Below are 12186 nucleotides of genomic sequence, written 5' to 3'. Positions count from 1 at the left end.
TGCCGCCATTGACCCAAATTCTGATCCATATAATATAGTAGGGAGAATAAAAGCTACCAAGCGAGGTGGCGCAGTGGTTAGACACTGGACTCGCATTCGAGAGGACGATGGTTCAATCCCACGTCCGGCCATCCTGATTTAGGTTTTCCGTGATTTCCCTAAATCGCTCCAGGCAAATGCCGGGATGGTTCCTTTAAAAGGGCACGGCCGACTTCCTTCCCCGTCCTCCCCTAATCTGATGAGACCGATGACCTCGCTGTCTGGTCTCCTTCCCCAAAACAACCAACCAACCAACCAACCATAATAACAGCTCTGTACAGTCGCAGCTTCATTTCTGCTATCAGCTCCCCAACCTTTAGGAACGGGTACAGGTGATTAAATGCAGTACTGCCTTTGTTCCTAGCCCTTTTTATTTGTTTCCCAAAAGTCAACTTTTTATCTGACTCTAATCCTAGGTAGGTTGCCGAGTCGCTCATGTCGATGTCTCTGCTTGCAACCGAAATCTGCCTGCTTGGAGGATTTAACTCTCTGGTAATGTTATTGCTACTGTTTTCCCTGGATTTATATTACTCTTCCATGTGTGACACCAGCTTACTATTTCGTCACCGAGCGAGGTGGCGCAGTGGTAGCACACTGGACTCGCATTTGGGGGAACGACGGTTCAATCCTGTCTCCAGCCATCCTGATTTAGGTTTTCCGTGATTTCCCTAAATCGTTTCAGGCAAATGCCGGGATGGTTCCTTTGAAAGGGCATGGCCGATTTCCTTCCGAATCCTTCCCTAACCCGAGCTTGCGCTCCGTCTCTAATGACCTCGTTGTCGACGGGACATTAAACACTAACCTAACCTAACCTAACCTACTATTTCGTCCAGGTGATCTTGTAGTTTCCTCACTATGAAGTTGAGGTTGCTACTGCTTTTATATTCTGCTGTACCATCAGCATTTAAGTGCCAGTTCATTGCCTGCCAGTTTTGGTGTGTCATTTGTAAATAGCGAATATAGATAGGGCCCAGAACTGACCCCTGCGGGACCCCAGCCACAGCACCCCTGAGAGTACTAACATGATTGCTGCACCTAACAGAGAATTGTCCCCGTGCCAGGAACGAGTCAATTATGCACATTATGTGTCCAGGAATATCTAACTAGAGTAATTTATATATTAAGCCATCATTCCAGACTTTGTCGAAACACTTTCTCGATGTCAAGAAATATCGCTCCTGTGCTGTTTTTTATGTCTCTCACCTTCCATATGTGTTCCACCGGATGTAGGGATTGATGGACAGTGCTATGTTCAGGACGGAAGCCAAACGGCTCACAGGTGATTATGTTATTGTCCCTCAGGAATTGGGTAAAGGCTCCATGGATAACGCACTCCATTACTTTCCCCAGAAAGCACGGGAATGAAATGGGTCTGTAGCTCTTGGTTAGGATGAGGTTTTTATTGGGCTTGAGTAGGGTTACAACCTGAGCTGTTTTCCCCATGGTTGGGAAGTAGGTTAGGGAAAGGCACTGGTTATATTTGGTGGTGAGGTGAGTGATTGTGGTAGGAGGAAGGTGTTTTAGGTAAGGGACACAGTCCTTGTCAGGACCAGGAGATTTGTTATTCCCTAGCTGTCTGATATAGGCACATACAAGATGATCAGAAACTGGCAGAAATTCTGTTTCTATCGTCTCACGCCTCCACTGAGCCACTCGTCCGATTATTATTTCTGGCTGCCTATCACTCACGTCATCGTCGATGACATGAGTTTGGAATTGTGACTCCCGGTGTGTTGCTAACATTTCTGACTCCTCCTCATTATCATAAACTAATCTGTTTTCTCCTTGGATTGGCCTTTCTACTCTGGGTGCTTTCATACTTCAGTGCTTTCATGATCTTCCATACTTCTCTGACTCCTTTACTAATGCTAAATCACTTGCTCAATTTCCCATCCACTTGCACTGTAGCCTTGAAACCAGTCAATGTTGCTTGAATAAGTGAGATATATTTCAATGGTATACAAAGCAGCAGCAAATCATTTAGCATTTCTGCTCTATCGAGAGTATCAAAGGCCTACTTGAAATCTTCAAGGCAGTTATGAAGAAAGTGTTATACTCATATGCCTTTTCATGTATTTGCCTCAACACAAATATCTGGTCTGTTGTTGACTCATTAGGCCGAAATCCACACTGATGCTCCCCCAGAATCTCTTCTGCATGTGGTGCTAACCTGTTGTGGGTAATACAGAAGAAGATCTTATAAGTTACATTCAGCAGGGTAATTCCTTGGCAATTTGAACAGCAGGTCTTGTCTTTTGTGTATTGGTTGAATTACACATAAGGTCCATTTTTCTGGGATTCTTTCCTGCTTCCATATCAACTTAATAAGTTCTTGGATCCACTTATTAAGATCAGTTCCCTCATTTTTTTAGCAGTTCTGCAGTTACTTCATCAGTTCCTGGTGCTTTGTAATTTTTTAGACAATACACTACCTTCCATACTTCCTCTAATGCTGTTTCCTCTATTTCTGGACATGCGGTATAATAGTGTGACTGCTCATTCCTGGTAGATTTGCACTCCAAAATTCCCTTGAAATATTCTCTCCATCTGTCTAAAACATCTTGTTTATCTGTCAGCAAATTTCCCTCTTTGTCTTAACAAGCTGTTATTTTCGCTCTATATTGTTGAGTTCCTCCTTTAATTTTCTTGTCAAATTTTCTGCTTTCATTCCTTTGGCAGTGTTCTTTCATCTCCTCTATCTTTGTTTTCATGGCTTCCCTTTTTTCCTCCTACATTCACTTGCTGCCTCTGTTCTCCTTTCATTATATAATTCCTGATTTGATGTAGTATTCCGCTGCAAGCATTTCAGCCTTGCTTCCTTTTTCTGTTTAACTGCCTGTGTACATTATTCATTCCTAAGGTTCCTTGTTTCCCCCAATATTTCAATTGGTCTTGCCCTAATGGCATATTTAATAGAGTTCCATTCTTTGTCTATATCATCTCCACCGTCTTTTGTTTGTAATCCCTATCTCAATCTGTTCTGGTATTCCTTAACAGTAGCCCTATCATTCAGTCATTCTGTATTCCATTTCTTTACTTGGCTACTACTTCCTTTGGTAGCAGTGGCAAGTTTTTGTTTCATTTTGGATCCTAGGTAATGGTCAGAATCAGAATTAGCTCCTCGGAAATATTTTCCATATTGGATGCCCACCTCTTTGATATCGGTATATGGTCTATTTCATTTGTTCCTGGTATTTTCCATGTTCCTTAGTAGATATTTTTCCTGGAAAACAGGTACTTACTGCCTTAAATTTGTTTGCAGAAGCAAACCATTATTATTAGTTTCATCATGCAGACTTTCCTTACCAAACAAACTCCTTTCCCAGCTTTGCATTATAGTTGCCAAGAACTATTTTGGAATCATATCTGGGTATTCTGTCACAAACCTCCTGTAATTGATCATAGAATATGTCCACAGTATCTTCATCTGTTTCTTCTGCAGGTGCATATAAGTTCACAAAGGTCACATTGTGAAATTTGCCTTTCATACGCAGAGTACATATTCTTTTATTGTGTGGGGTGAAAACAATAACAAATCTATGCATATCCTTGGAGACTATTACCCAACTCCATACCCCCCCTTATCTTTCATCTTTTCCTGAATAGTACAGGGAGAATTTCTGCTTATAAATCTCTCCTCTTCCCTTCCACCTGATTTCCTGCAGTGCAACAACTCCCATTCAATACCTTAGCACTTCTTCTGCAACACTATTCATTGCTCCTGTTTGCAACAGCGTACGCACATTCCATGTTCCAAATTTAAGTACTGATAATTCCAGATTCCTATTTCCTGGCACAGTTTATCTTTGTAGCGGCAGTCTTGCATTCCTTGTTGAGTTATTCGCAATAATAGATTTTTTACAAGCCAGGGGTATAAATCGTGCACTCAATCCCCAATCAGGAGGACCGGGCTTTCATTTTGGCATTGGCTCCCCTGGAGGGGTTGACGACCTAGCCTATAAAGTCCCACCTGTACTTTGGTGTGAGATACACTTCATCTGGCTCCTCAGTTGAGACCACTCCTGCTTGGGTGACCATGCCAGTAGCTATGCTACCGCTGGCACAGCTCTCGACCTTATAAAAGCACACAAATCATCCTGCCCGGCACTGAAGGTGCCTATGATAAGGCGGTGTCCCCTGGGAGGGAGTCGCATTTTATATTGTTTCAATAGGGCAGCTGTAAATTTAAGTATATACATGGCCTATATTTTGCTGATGACATGGAAAATGTGGTAAGTATTTTCAAATGTTGAGTTGTCCACACTTCTCTATAAACTTTAAGGTTAGTGATTTTGATGTGTTGCTAAGTGACTTAAAAATTCTTCCAAACTGAATAACTGAAATTCCTAAATTAGATGTCAATTAAGATATAGGGTGGACATTGTTCTTATGATGGAGGGATTTTAGGACAGAATTGAAAGAATGTATTATGCAATTACAAAAATTCTCGCTGAAGTACTCTTGGAATTTTGGACAATAATGGAACTATCTATATTACTAAACGCCTGAACCGGTTGATAGTTCATGGTACATAGTTCCAGTTGTAGGATGCCTATCTAACAACTTCATGGGGCAACAAAAACTTGACTTTCAGTGTTTCATGTAATTATTGACTGAATTTAAAATTCTAAAATGCTGTTGTAATCTACTCAGTAATGGATATAATCTTATGTTAAAGGTTTGACACAGTAAGATAAATATTACTGTTAGAAACTATGTATACATCTTGAGGCAGCATAACTCATGCCATACAAATTACCCAGATAATATTCATCCAGTATTTGAGAATGAGAACATGTCCACCTTTGAAACTTTTCCTGCTGACACCCACTACAAAATGATGAAAAGAAAAAAGTTTGACGCGTACTACATTTTCACTGCTTGTGCAGTAAAACTTCAACATCAGGCTTGTCATTATAATCTATTCCTTATTCTATTCACAGCACATTTTGCGGACAATATCTGCATATACCACTGAATGCACTTGCAAAATTATGTGTCTGTAGAATACACAGTTCAGGAGATGTAATGTCATAAACAATGGGATATGTGGAAAAGTAGCTTTTCTTAAAACAGAACACAGATTACTTGGATTGTACTCATCCAGTATTTGATAATGACAGCACTTAGTGACTTGCAGTGAACTTCAAACATAATTTCAGTTGTTTGCTAAACTTTTCTCACTTACCTGCTTAATTTCAAATATTTAACACAGTAATCGATTTGTAAAGTAATTAGACACTTGAAGTTGTTTTGAACACAATTGTTCTATTCTTTATAAAATTGGGGATTTACGCCCCCCCCCCCCCACACACACACACGTGTGTGTGTGTGTGTGTGTGTGTGTGTGTGTGTGTGTGTGTGTGTGTGTGTGTGTGTGTGTGTGCGTGTGTGTGTGGAGGGGGAGGGTCTATTTTCAACAAAGGCCTTTGATGGATGAAAGCTTATATTGTGACAGTTTTTTGTTGTGCCTATCTACGACTCAGCATCTCCACTATAAGATGAGTAGCAACTTTCCTTTTCGTAATATTGTTACATTCAATTCTGGATTTTCCATTGTTTGAGAAATGATTTAGTAGTAGTTCTCAAACAATGGAAAATCCAGGATGGAATGTAACAATACGAGAGAAGGAAAGTTTGCTACTCACCATATAGCGGAGATGCTGAGCCACGACAGGCACAATCATAGCTTTTGGCCATTAAGGCCTTTGTCAGCCGTACACACACACACACACACACACACACACACACACACACACACACACACACATATATACACACCACAAGCCGGCTGCGGTGGTCTAGCGGTTCTCGGCGCTCAGTCCGGAACCGCGCGATTGCTACGGTTGCAGGTTCGAATCCTGCCTCGGGCATGGATGTGTGTGATGTCCTTAGGTTAGTTAGGTTTAAGTAGTTCTAAGTTCTAGGGGACTGATGACCACAGCTGTTAAGTCCCATAGTGCTCAGAGCCATTTGAACCATTTTTGAACACACACAAGCATAACTTGCACACACGTCTGCAGTCTCAGAGAGCTGAAACTACACTGTGATCAGCAGCACCAGTGCATGATGGGAGTGGTGACTGGGTGGGGGTAAGGAGGAGGCTGGGGCAGGGAGGGGGAGGAATATTATGGTGGGAGTGGCGGATAGTGAAGTGTTGCAGTTTAGACGGAGGGTAGGAGAGGGGGTGCGGAGATGGGGAGGGGGTAATTAGCGGAAAGCAGAGAAATAAAAATAATAATAAAAATAAAAGACTGGGTGTGGCAGTGAAATGAAATGAAATGACGGCTGTGTAGTGCTGGAATGGGAACAGGGAGGGGGCTGGATGGGTGAGGACAGTGACTAACGAAGGTCGAAGCCACGAGGGTTACGGGAATGTAGGATGTATTGCAGGGAAAGTTCCCACGTGCGCAATTCAGAAAAGCTGGTGTTGGTGGGAAGTAGTACTTCTAGTATTAATGGACACACGTGCAATGAGTAAAGTTTCATATTGATATGGTTACACTTAGGTAACAATCTTCTCTCAAGTGAGATACCATATGATGTACCAGATTTGTAAGAGGGAATCTGTAGTGTCTGCAGATCTTTATTGACAACAACAACAACAACAACACACAAAAATGTGTACAATGGCGGAGAGGTGAGCACCAAATTACACAAGCATGAGAGAACATTAACTGAAGCTAATAAGTCCAGGTTGGATCCAACCACAATTAATGTTCATCCTGGAATAACATGTAACTGTCAAAGTATCAGAGTGGAGTCTTCACCTAGCACAGCTGAAGCACAAGAGAGTGAGGCTGCACTGGTGGCATACCTTCAGGAACACTCATCTGGCAGTGGCGCTGCTGTCAAGTGAAGGAGGTGCTCCTGTATTGCCTTCTCGCAGGCAGTGCCAAATATGAATTTTGTGGTCATGATGGACGCATATGTGGGTGCACCACACCAGCATCTGCTGTAAATATGTATATAAGTATAGAATTTTGTAATCACTTTTCTCCTTTTGATCTTTACATCATGTCTCATTTTTGTGTCTAATTTATCTGCTTGTTGTCTTTCTCATTGTCACAAACATAACTTTCATTTCCCTATCATTGTCCTTGACAGCTGGCAATGCTGTACATTACATTGCATGTAGCCCCATTTCCTGTTACAGCTCAGTATACTCTCCATTTTAAAACTGGGATTTTCCATTTTGACTAGGACATATGGAACTGTACATTCATACAAAGTTATGTCATTAAATTGTTAACATTTATTTCAATAAAACACTACCTATTTATGTTCAGGCACTAATCAAACACTGTTTGCACATAACAACAACAATAACAATAATAATAACAATAATAATAATAATAATAATTATTATTATTATTACTACTACTACTACTACAAATCCTGGCCGCAGACTATATGTAGGCCTACCTGGCGCACCAACATCCGAGGCCTTCTCCGTGGTCATTCCCGGTGCGATTCTCCTCTTGCTACCTGTGATGGTCATTTGCTGCTGTACGGGAAGCCAGGATCCATTTACTTTAAGGCTTTCCTCTTTCTTGTTGAAGATGTTCCTGTGTTTTCGTATTTCTACAGCTTCTCTAAACAAGCGGGTGTGATAGTGCTTCTCTACGGCCAGAACTTCTGTGTCGGAGAATTTTATTACATGGTCAGTCTCACTCAGCACGTACTCTGCCACGGCTGATTTCTCCACCTGCCCCAACCTGCAATGTCGCATATGTTCTTTGATACTGGTGTTGATTGATCGTCCAGTCATTCTGACGTTAACTTTTCCGCATGTGCATGGTAAGCGGTATATTACTGACATTGCAGGTGGGTCCCTTTTATCCTTTGCTGATCAAAGACATTCTTTGATCTTTCTTGTCAGTTTGAAAATTGTCTTTACGCCATGTTTGTGCAATATACGGCCGATTCTGTCCGTCATTCTGGGAATGAATGGCAGAAAGGCCATACCCAATATTTCTTTTCCTGATTTCTTACTTCATTGAGTGTTTGGCTCTGTTACATTTCTAATATAATTTGTGGAGTACCCATTGCTCCTCAGAACCCTTTCCAGATGTTGCATTTCGCATTTGAGGTGCTGCGGCTCACATATTCGTCCTGCTCGCGTTACGAGCGTATGAATCATGCCACTTTTCTGGCTCGGGTAGTGGTTTGATAGTTTGTGCAGCTAACGGTCCATGTGTGTCGGTTTTCGGTACATGCTATGTCCTGGGTTTCCCCCGTCCCTTGTGACCAGCACATCTAGAAATGGTAGTTTTTGGTCCTTTTCTACTTCCATGGTAAATTTTATGTTGGTGTGGAGGCTGTTCAAGTGTCTTAGGAAGTCACCGAGCTGTTCTTCACCACGGCTCCACACAATGAAAGTATCAGCGACGTACCTGTATCACACCTTAGGTTTACAAGTCTCCAAGTCCAGTGCCTGTGCTTGGAAATGTTCCATGAAGAAGTTGGCCACCACTGGACTAAGAGGACTACCCATGGCAACGCCTTTCAGCTGTTCATAGAAATTGCCATTCCACATGAAATAGCTCGTGGTGAGACATGCATGGAAGAGCTTTGTGATGTCTTGCGGGAAAATAGAACCAATTCGCTCCAGAGCGTCGCTGAGTGGCACTTTCGTAAACAAAGAAACAATATCAAAGGTGACCAGGATGTCGTTTGGTGCAAGTTTTGGTTTCTTCAGCCTCTCAATGAAATGTCCTGAGTCCTTTATGAATGTGTCGGTCTTCCCCATGTGCGGCTGGAGCAGAGAGGCCAAGTGTTTGCCAGTTTATACATCGGTGAGCCAGGAGCGCTAACAATCGGTCTTAGTGAAATGTTGTTCTCATGGATCTTAGGTAATCCATACAGCTGAAGTGATGGGGCTTCCATGTTGCACAGGTTTCTCTGTATGTTCGCTGGCAGATAAGACGCCTTGATTAACTGATTTGTATTCCGTGTGATATGCTGCGTCGGATCTGCACTTAGTTTTCAGTACGACGTCGGACCTAATAGGTCTCAGATCTTTTGCTCATAATCTTCGGTCTTCATTACGACGGTCGCATTCCCCTTATCGGCAGGCAGTACCAATATACTCTTGTCGGCGTTGAGACTCTTAATGGCTTGTACCTCTTCTTTCTTCAGGTTGCAAGCTGGTGGTTTAGCTCAGTGTAGTATCCTGGCTGTTTCAGTCCGTATTTCTTCTGCCCTTTCACAAGAAAGGGTCCGAATGGCCGCTTCAGTGTTAGCAATGATCTCCTCCATAGATATAGTTCTCAGGATGATAGTGAAATTCCCTCCTCTTTGAAGAAGAGACACTTCCTCTTCTGTCAATTGTCGTTCAGTGAGGTTGACCACTGTGTGTGACATGTCGGGAATCGCCTTGTCAGTCTGCTTCCAGCATCTTTCAAACTTTTTCTTCTGTCGCTCAGTGCAACGTTCGAGTTAGTTCTGCATGCTCCTGTGAGTGGTACTGTCAATCTTGTCCCATTCGTCTTGATGCATTCTGCTACTTAGTTGATAGAAAATGTCCAAAAGTTCCTGATCCGTTCTTGCCAAGTCTCTCCGTGTTGTATGAATTCACTCACGAAGGAAAGCTCATTCCATTCTGTCGTAGATAAGATGTGCTTGGGCGGTGGTCAATAGGTGCTTACATTTCAAGAACTTCGGTGTAGCATCTTCATCTCTGCACCGCGAAAGGAAGGCGAGAGAGGACATCAAACACGCTTTCTTTTTCCGTCGTTGGTCAAGGTGTCGGTACAATCTGCAAATCTCCTCCCCGTAAAGGCGTAGTACAAAATTGTTAAGGCTTTCGTGGCTAGTTGTTAAAAAACTGCCCATTTGCTTCTGTCTCGGGTTCTTCGGCTGACGTTCGTCTGATGATTTTACTGACGTTTCGCCAGCACGAGTGGCTGGCATTGTCAAACCTTCACCCTTCATTGCCGGTGGTGAACTGGAGCCGAGCTCGTCGTGGCCGCAGACTATATGTACCTGGCGTACCAACGTCTGAGTCTGTAAGTAGCAGAATGCATCGAGACGACTGGGACAAGATCGACAGTATCACTCACAGGATCGTGCAGAACAAACTCGAACGCTGCACTGAGCGACAGAAGAAAAAGTTTGAAAGATGCTGGAAGCAGACTGACAAGGTGATTCCTGTCATGTCACACACAGTGGTCAACCTCACTGAACAATTGACTGAAGAGGACGTGTCTGTTCTTCAAAAAGGAGGGGCCGGCCGCTGGTGGCCGAGCGGTTCTGGCGCTACAGTCTGGAACCGCGCGACCGCTACGGTCACGGGTTCGAATCCTGCCTCGGGCATGGATGTGTGTGTTGTCCTTAGGTTAGTTAGGTTTAAGTAGTTCTGAGTTCTAGGGGACTTATGACCTCAGCAGTTGAGTCCCATAGTGCTCAGAGCCATTTGAACCATTTTTCAAAAAGGAGGGTACAAGCTATTAAGAATCTTAACGCCGACAAGAGTATACTGGTACTGCCTGCCGATAAGGGGAATGCAACCGTCGTAATGAAGACCGAAGATTATGAGCAAAAGATCTGAGACCTATTAGATCCAACGACGCACTGAAAACTAAGCGCAGATCCGACGCAGCATATCACACGGAATACAAATCGGTTAATCAAGGTGTCTTCTCTGCCGGCGAACATACAGAGATACCTGTGCAACATGGAAGCCATATCACCTCGGCTGTATGGCTTACCTAAGATCCATAAGAACAACATTCCACTAAGACTGATTGTTAGCACTCCTGGCTCACTGACATATAAACTGGCAAAACACTTGCCCTCTCTGCTCCAGCCGCACATGGGGAAGACCGACACACACATAAAGGACTCAGGACATTTCATTGAGAAGCTGAAGAAACTAAAACTTGCACCAAACGACATCCTGGTCAGCTTTGATATTGTTTCTTTGTTTATGAAAGTGCCACTCAGTGACGTTGTGGAGCACATCAGTTCCATTTTGCCATAAGACATCACAAAGCTCTTCCATGCATGTCACACTACGAGCTATTTCACGAGGAGTGGCAATTTCTACGAACAGCTGAAAGGCGTTGCCATGGGTAGTCCTCTTAGTCCAGTGGTGGCCAACTTCTTCATGGAACATTTCCAAGCAGAAGCACTGGACTCAGCGACTTGTAAACCTAAGGTGTGGTACAGGTACGTCGATGATACTTTTGTTGTGTGGAGCCATGGTGAAGAACAGCTCAGTGACTTCCTAAGACTCTTGAACAGTGTCCACACCAACATAAAAATGGCATTTGAGAGAGTTAATTACATTTTTAATTTCTTTGGCAGAGCATGGAGTAATTATGATTTGTATGTATGTATGTGACATTGCTTCTTGGACCATTTGTGGCTCTTCTGCTGATCTTTTCCATAATTTGCAAGTGCAAAATATTTGTTCAAGATTTGAATGAAAAAACTTCCAGCTTAGTTTTTATGTGTGATTTAACATGAGAGGAGATGCTATGGCGTGAACTTAAGTTTCGTTCAGATATACCTGAGGAAACTGTACATGCTGAAGAAGCATTCTAACTTGTATTGTCCAACGAAATAACCCTGATCATTTCATCTACGGTATCTATGCCTCATTTGGTACTCGTATAGAGTAATGTCATATGAGGATTACTGAATTTCATATCAACTGCAGTGTGATCCAATGAAGATACAAAAGCTTCTTTCCTTCTTTGTTTCTCTCTCCTGCCCCATCCCCCTTCCTCTCTCTCACATGCTCTCCCCCAGCTACCTCCCCCTCCCCCCCCCCCCCCCCCACGCACTTCAATTTCCCTATGACATCCTTTCAATTTTCAAAGTCTTGTACAAGCAAACAGAAATGGGAAAATATGGGTGGAATCTTTTGCTTACTTTTATTCAGAGATTCTGTGCATGTGATGCCACTCTCCCACATTAAGTTATGAGCAATTGAGTTCTTGCTTATTTATTGCACATATACTGTACATAAATATATTGAATAAACACCTACATTTGCAACTCACTACATCTCACCAGGACATAAAAAGGATGCTAAACTGATTGTAATCTAAAGTTAACTAAGATCTATAGTATCCTCACTGCAATTGACTCCATTAATACAGTTTTCTTCAAGCCATTCCTGTTGTTGTACCTGTGTGG

General features: G+C 42.7%; 1 protein-coding gene across 4 annotated transcripts in view; it reads left to right on the top strand.

Moving 5' to 3' along the window:
• The window catches only part of LOC126235738 (tRNA 2'-phosphotransferase 1), a 70527-nt gene that overhangs the window by 22723 nt on the left and 35618 nt on the right, over nucleotides 1-12186 (top strand). Inside the window, exon 1 of one of the 4 annotated variants that reach the window (XM_049944517.1) lies at nucleotides 6854-6996. The exons of the other annotated variants lie outside the window; for them this stretch is intronic. Within the exon in view, the coding sequence (XP_049800474.1) occupies nucleotides 6941-6996 (56 nt within the window). The 5' untranslated portion in view covers nucleotides 6854-6940. Of the gene's footprint in view, nucleotides 1-6853; nucleotides 6997-12186 lie in introns of those variants that run through there. 4 annotated transcript variants of the gene reach the window in all.

This window comes from Schistocerca nitens, chromosome 2, assembly GCF_023898315.1.
Source record: "Schistocerca nitens isolate TAMUIC-IGC-003100 chromosome 2, iqSchNite1.1, whole genome shotgun sequence".
NCBI classification, from domain to species: Eukaryota; Metazoa; Arthropoda; class Insecta; order Orthoptera; family Acrididae; genus Schistocerca; species Schistocerca nitens.
This window is presented reverse-complemented; position numbering and strand designations above follow the sequence as displayed.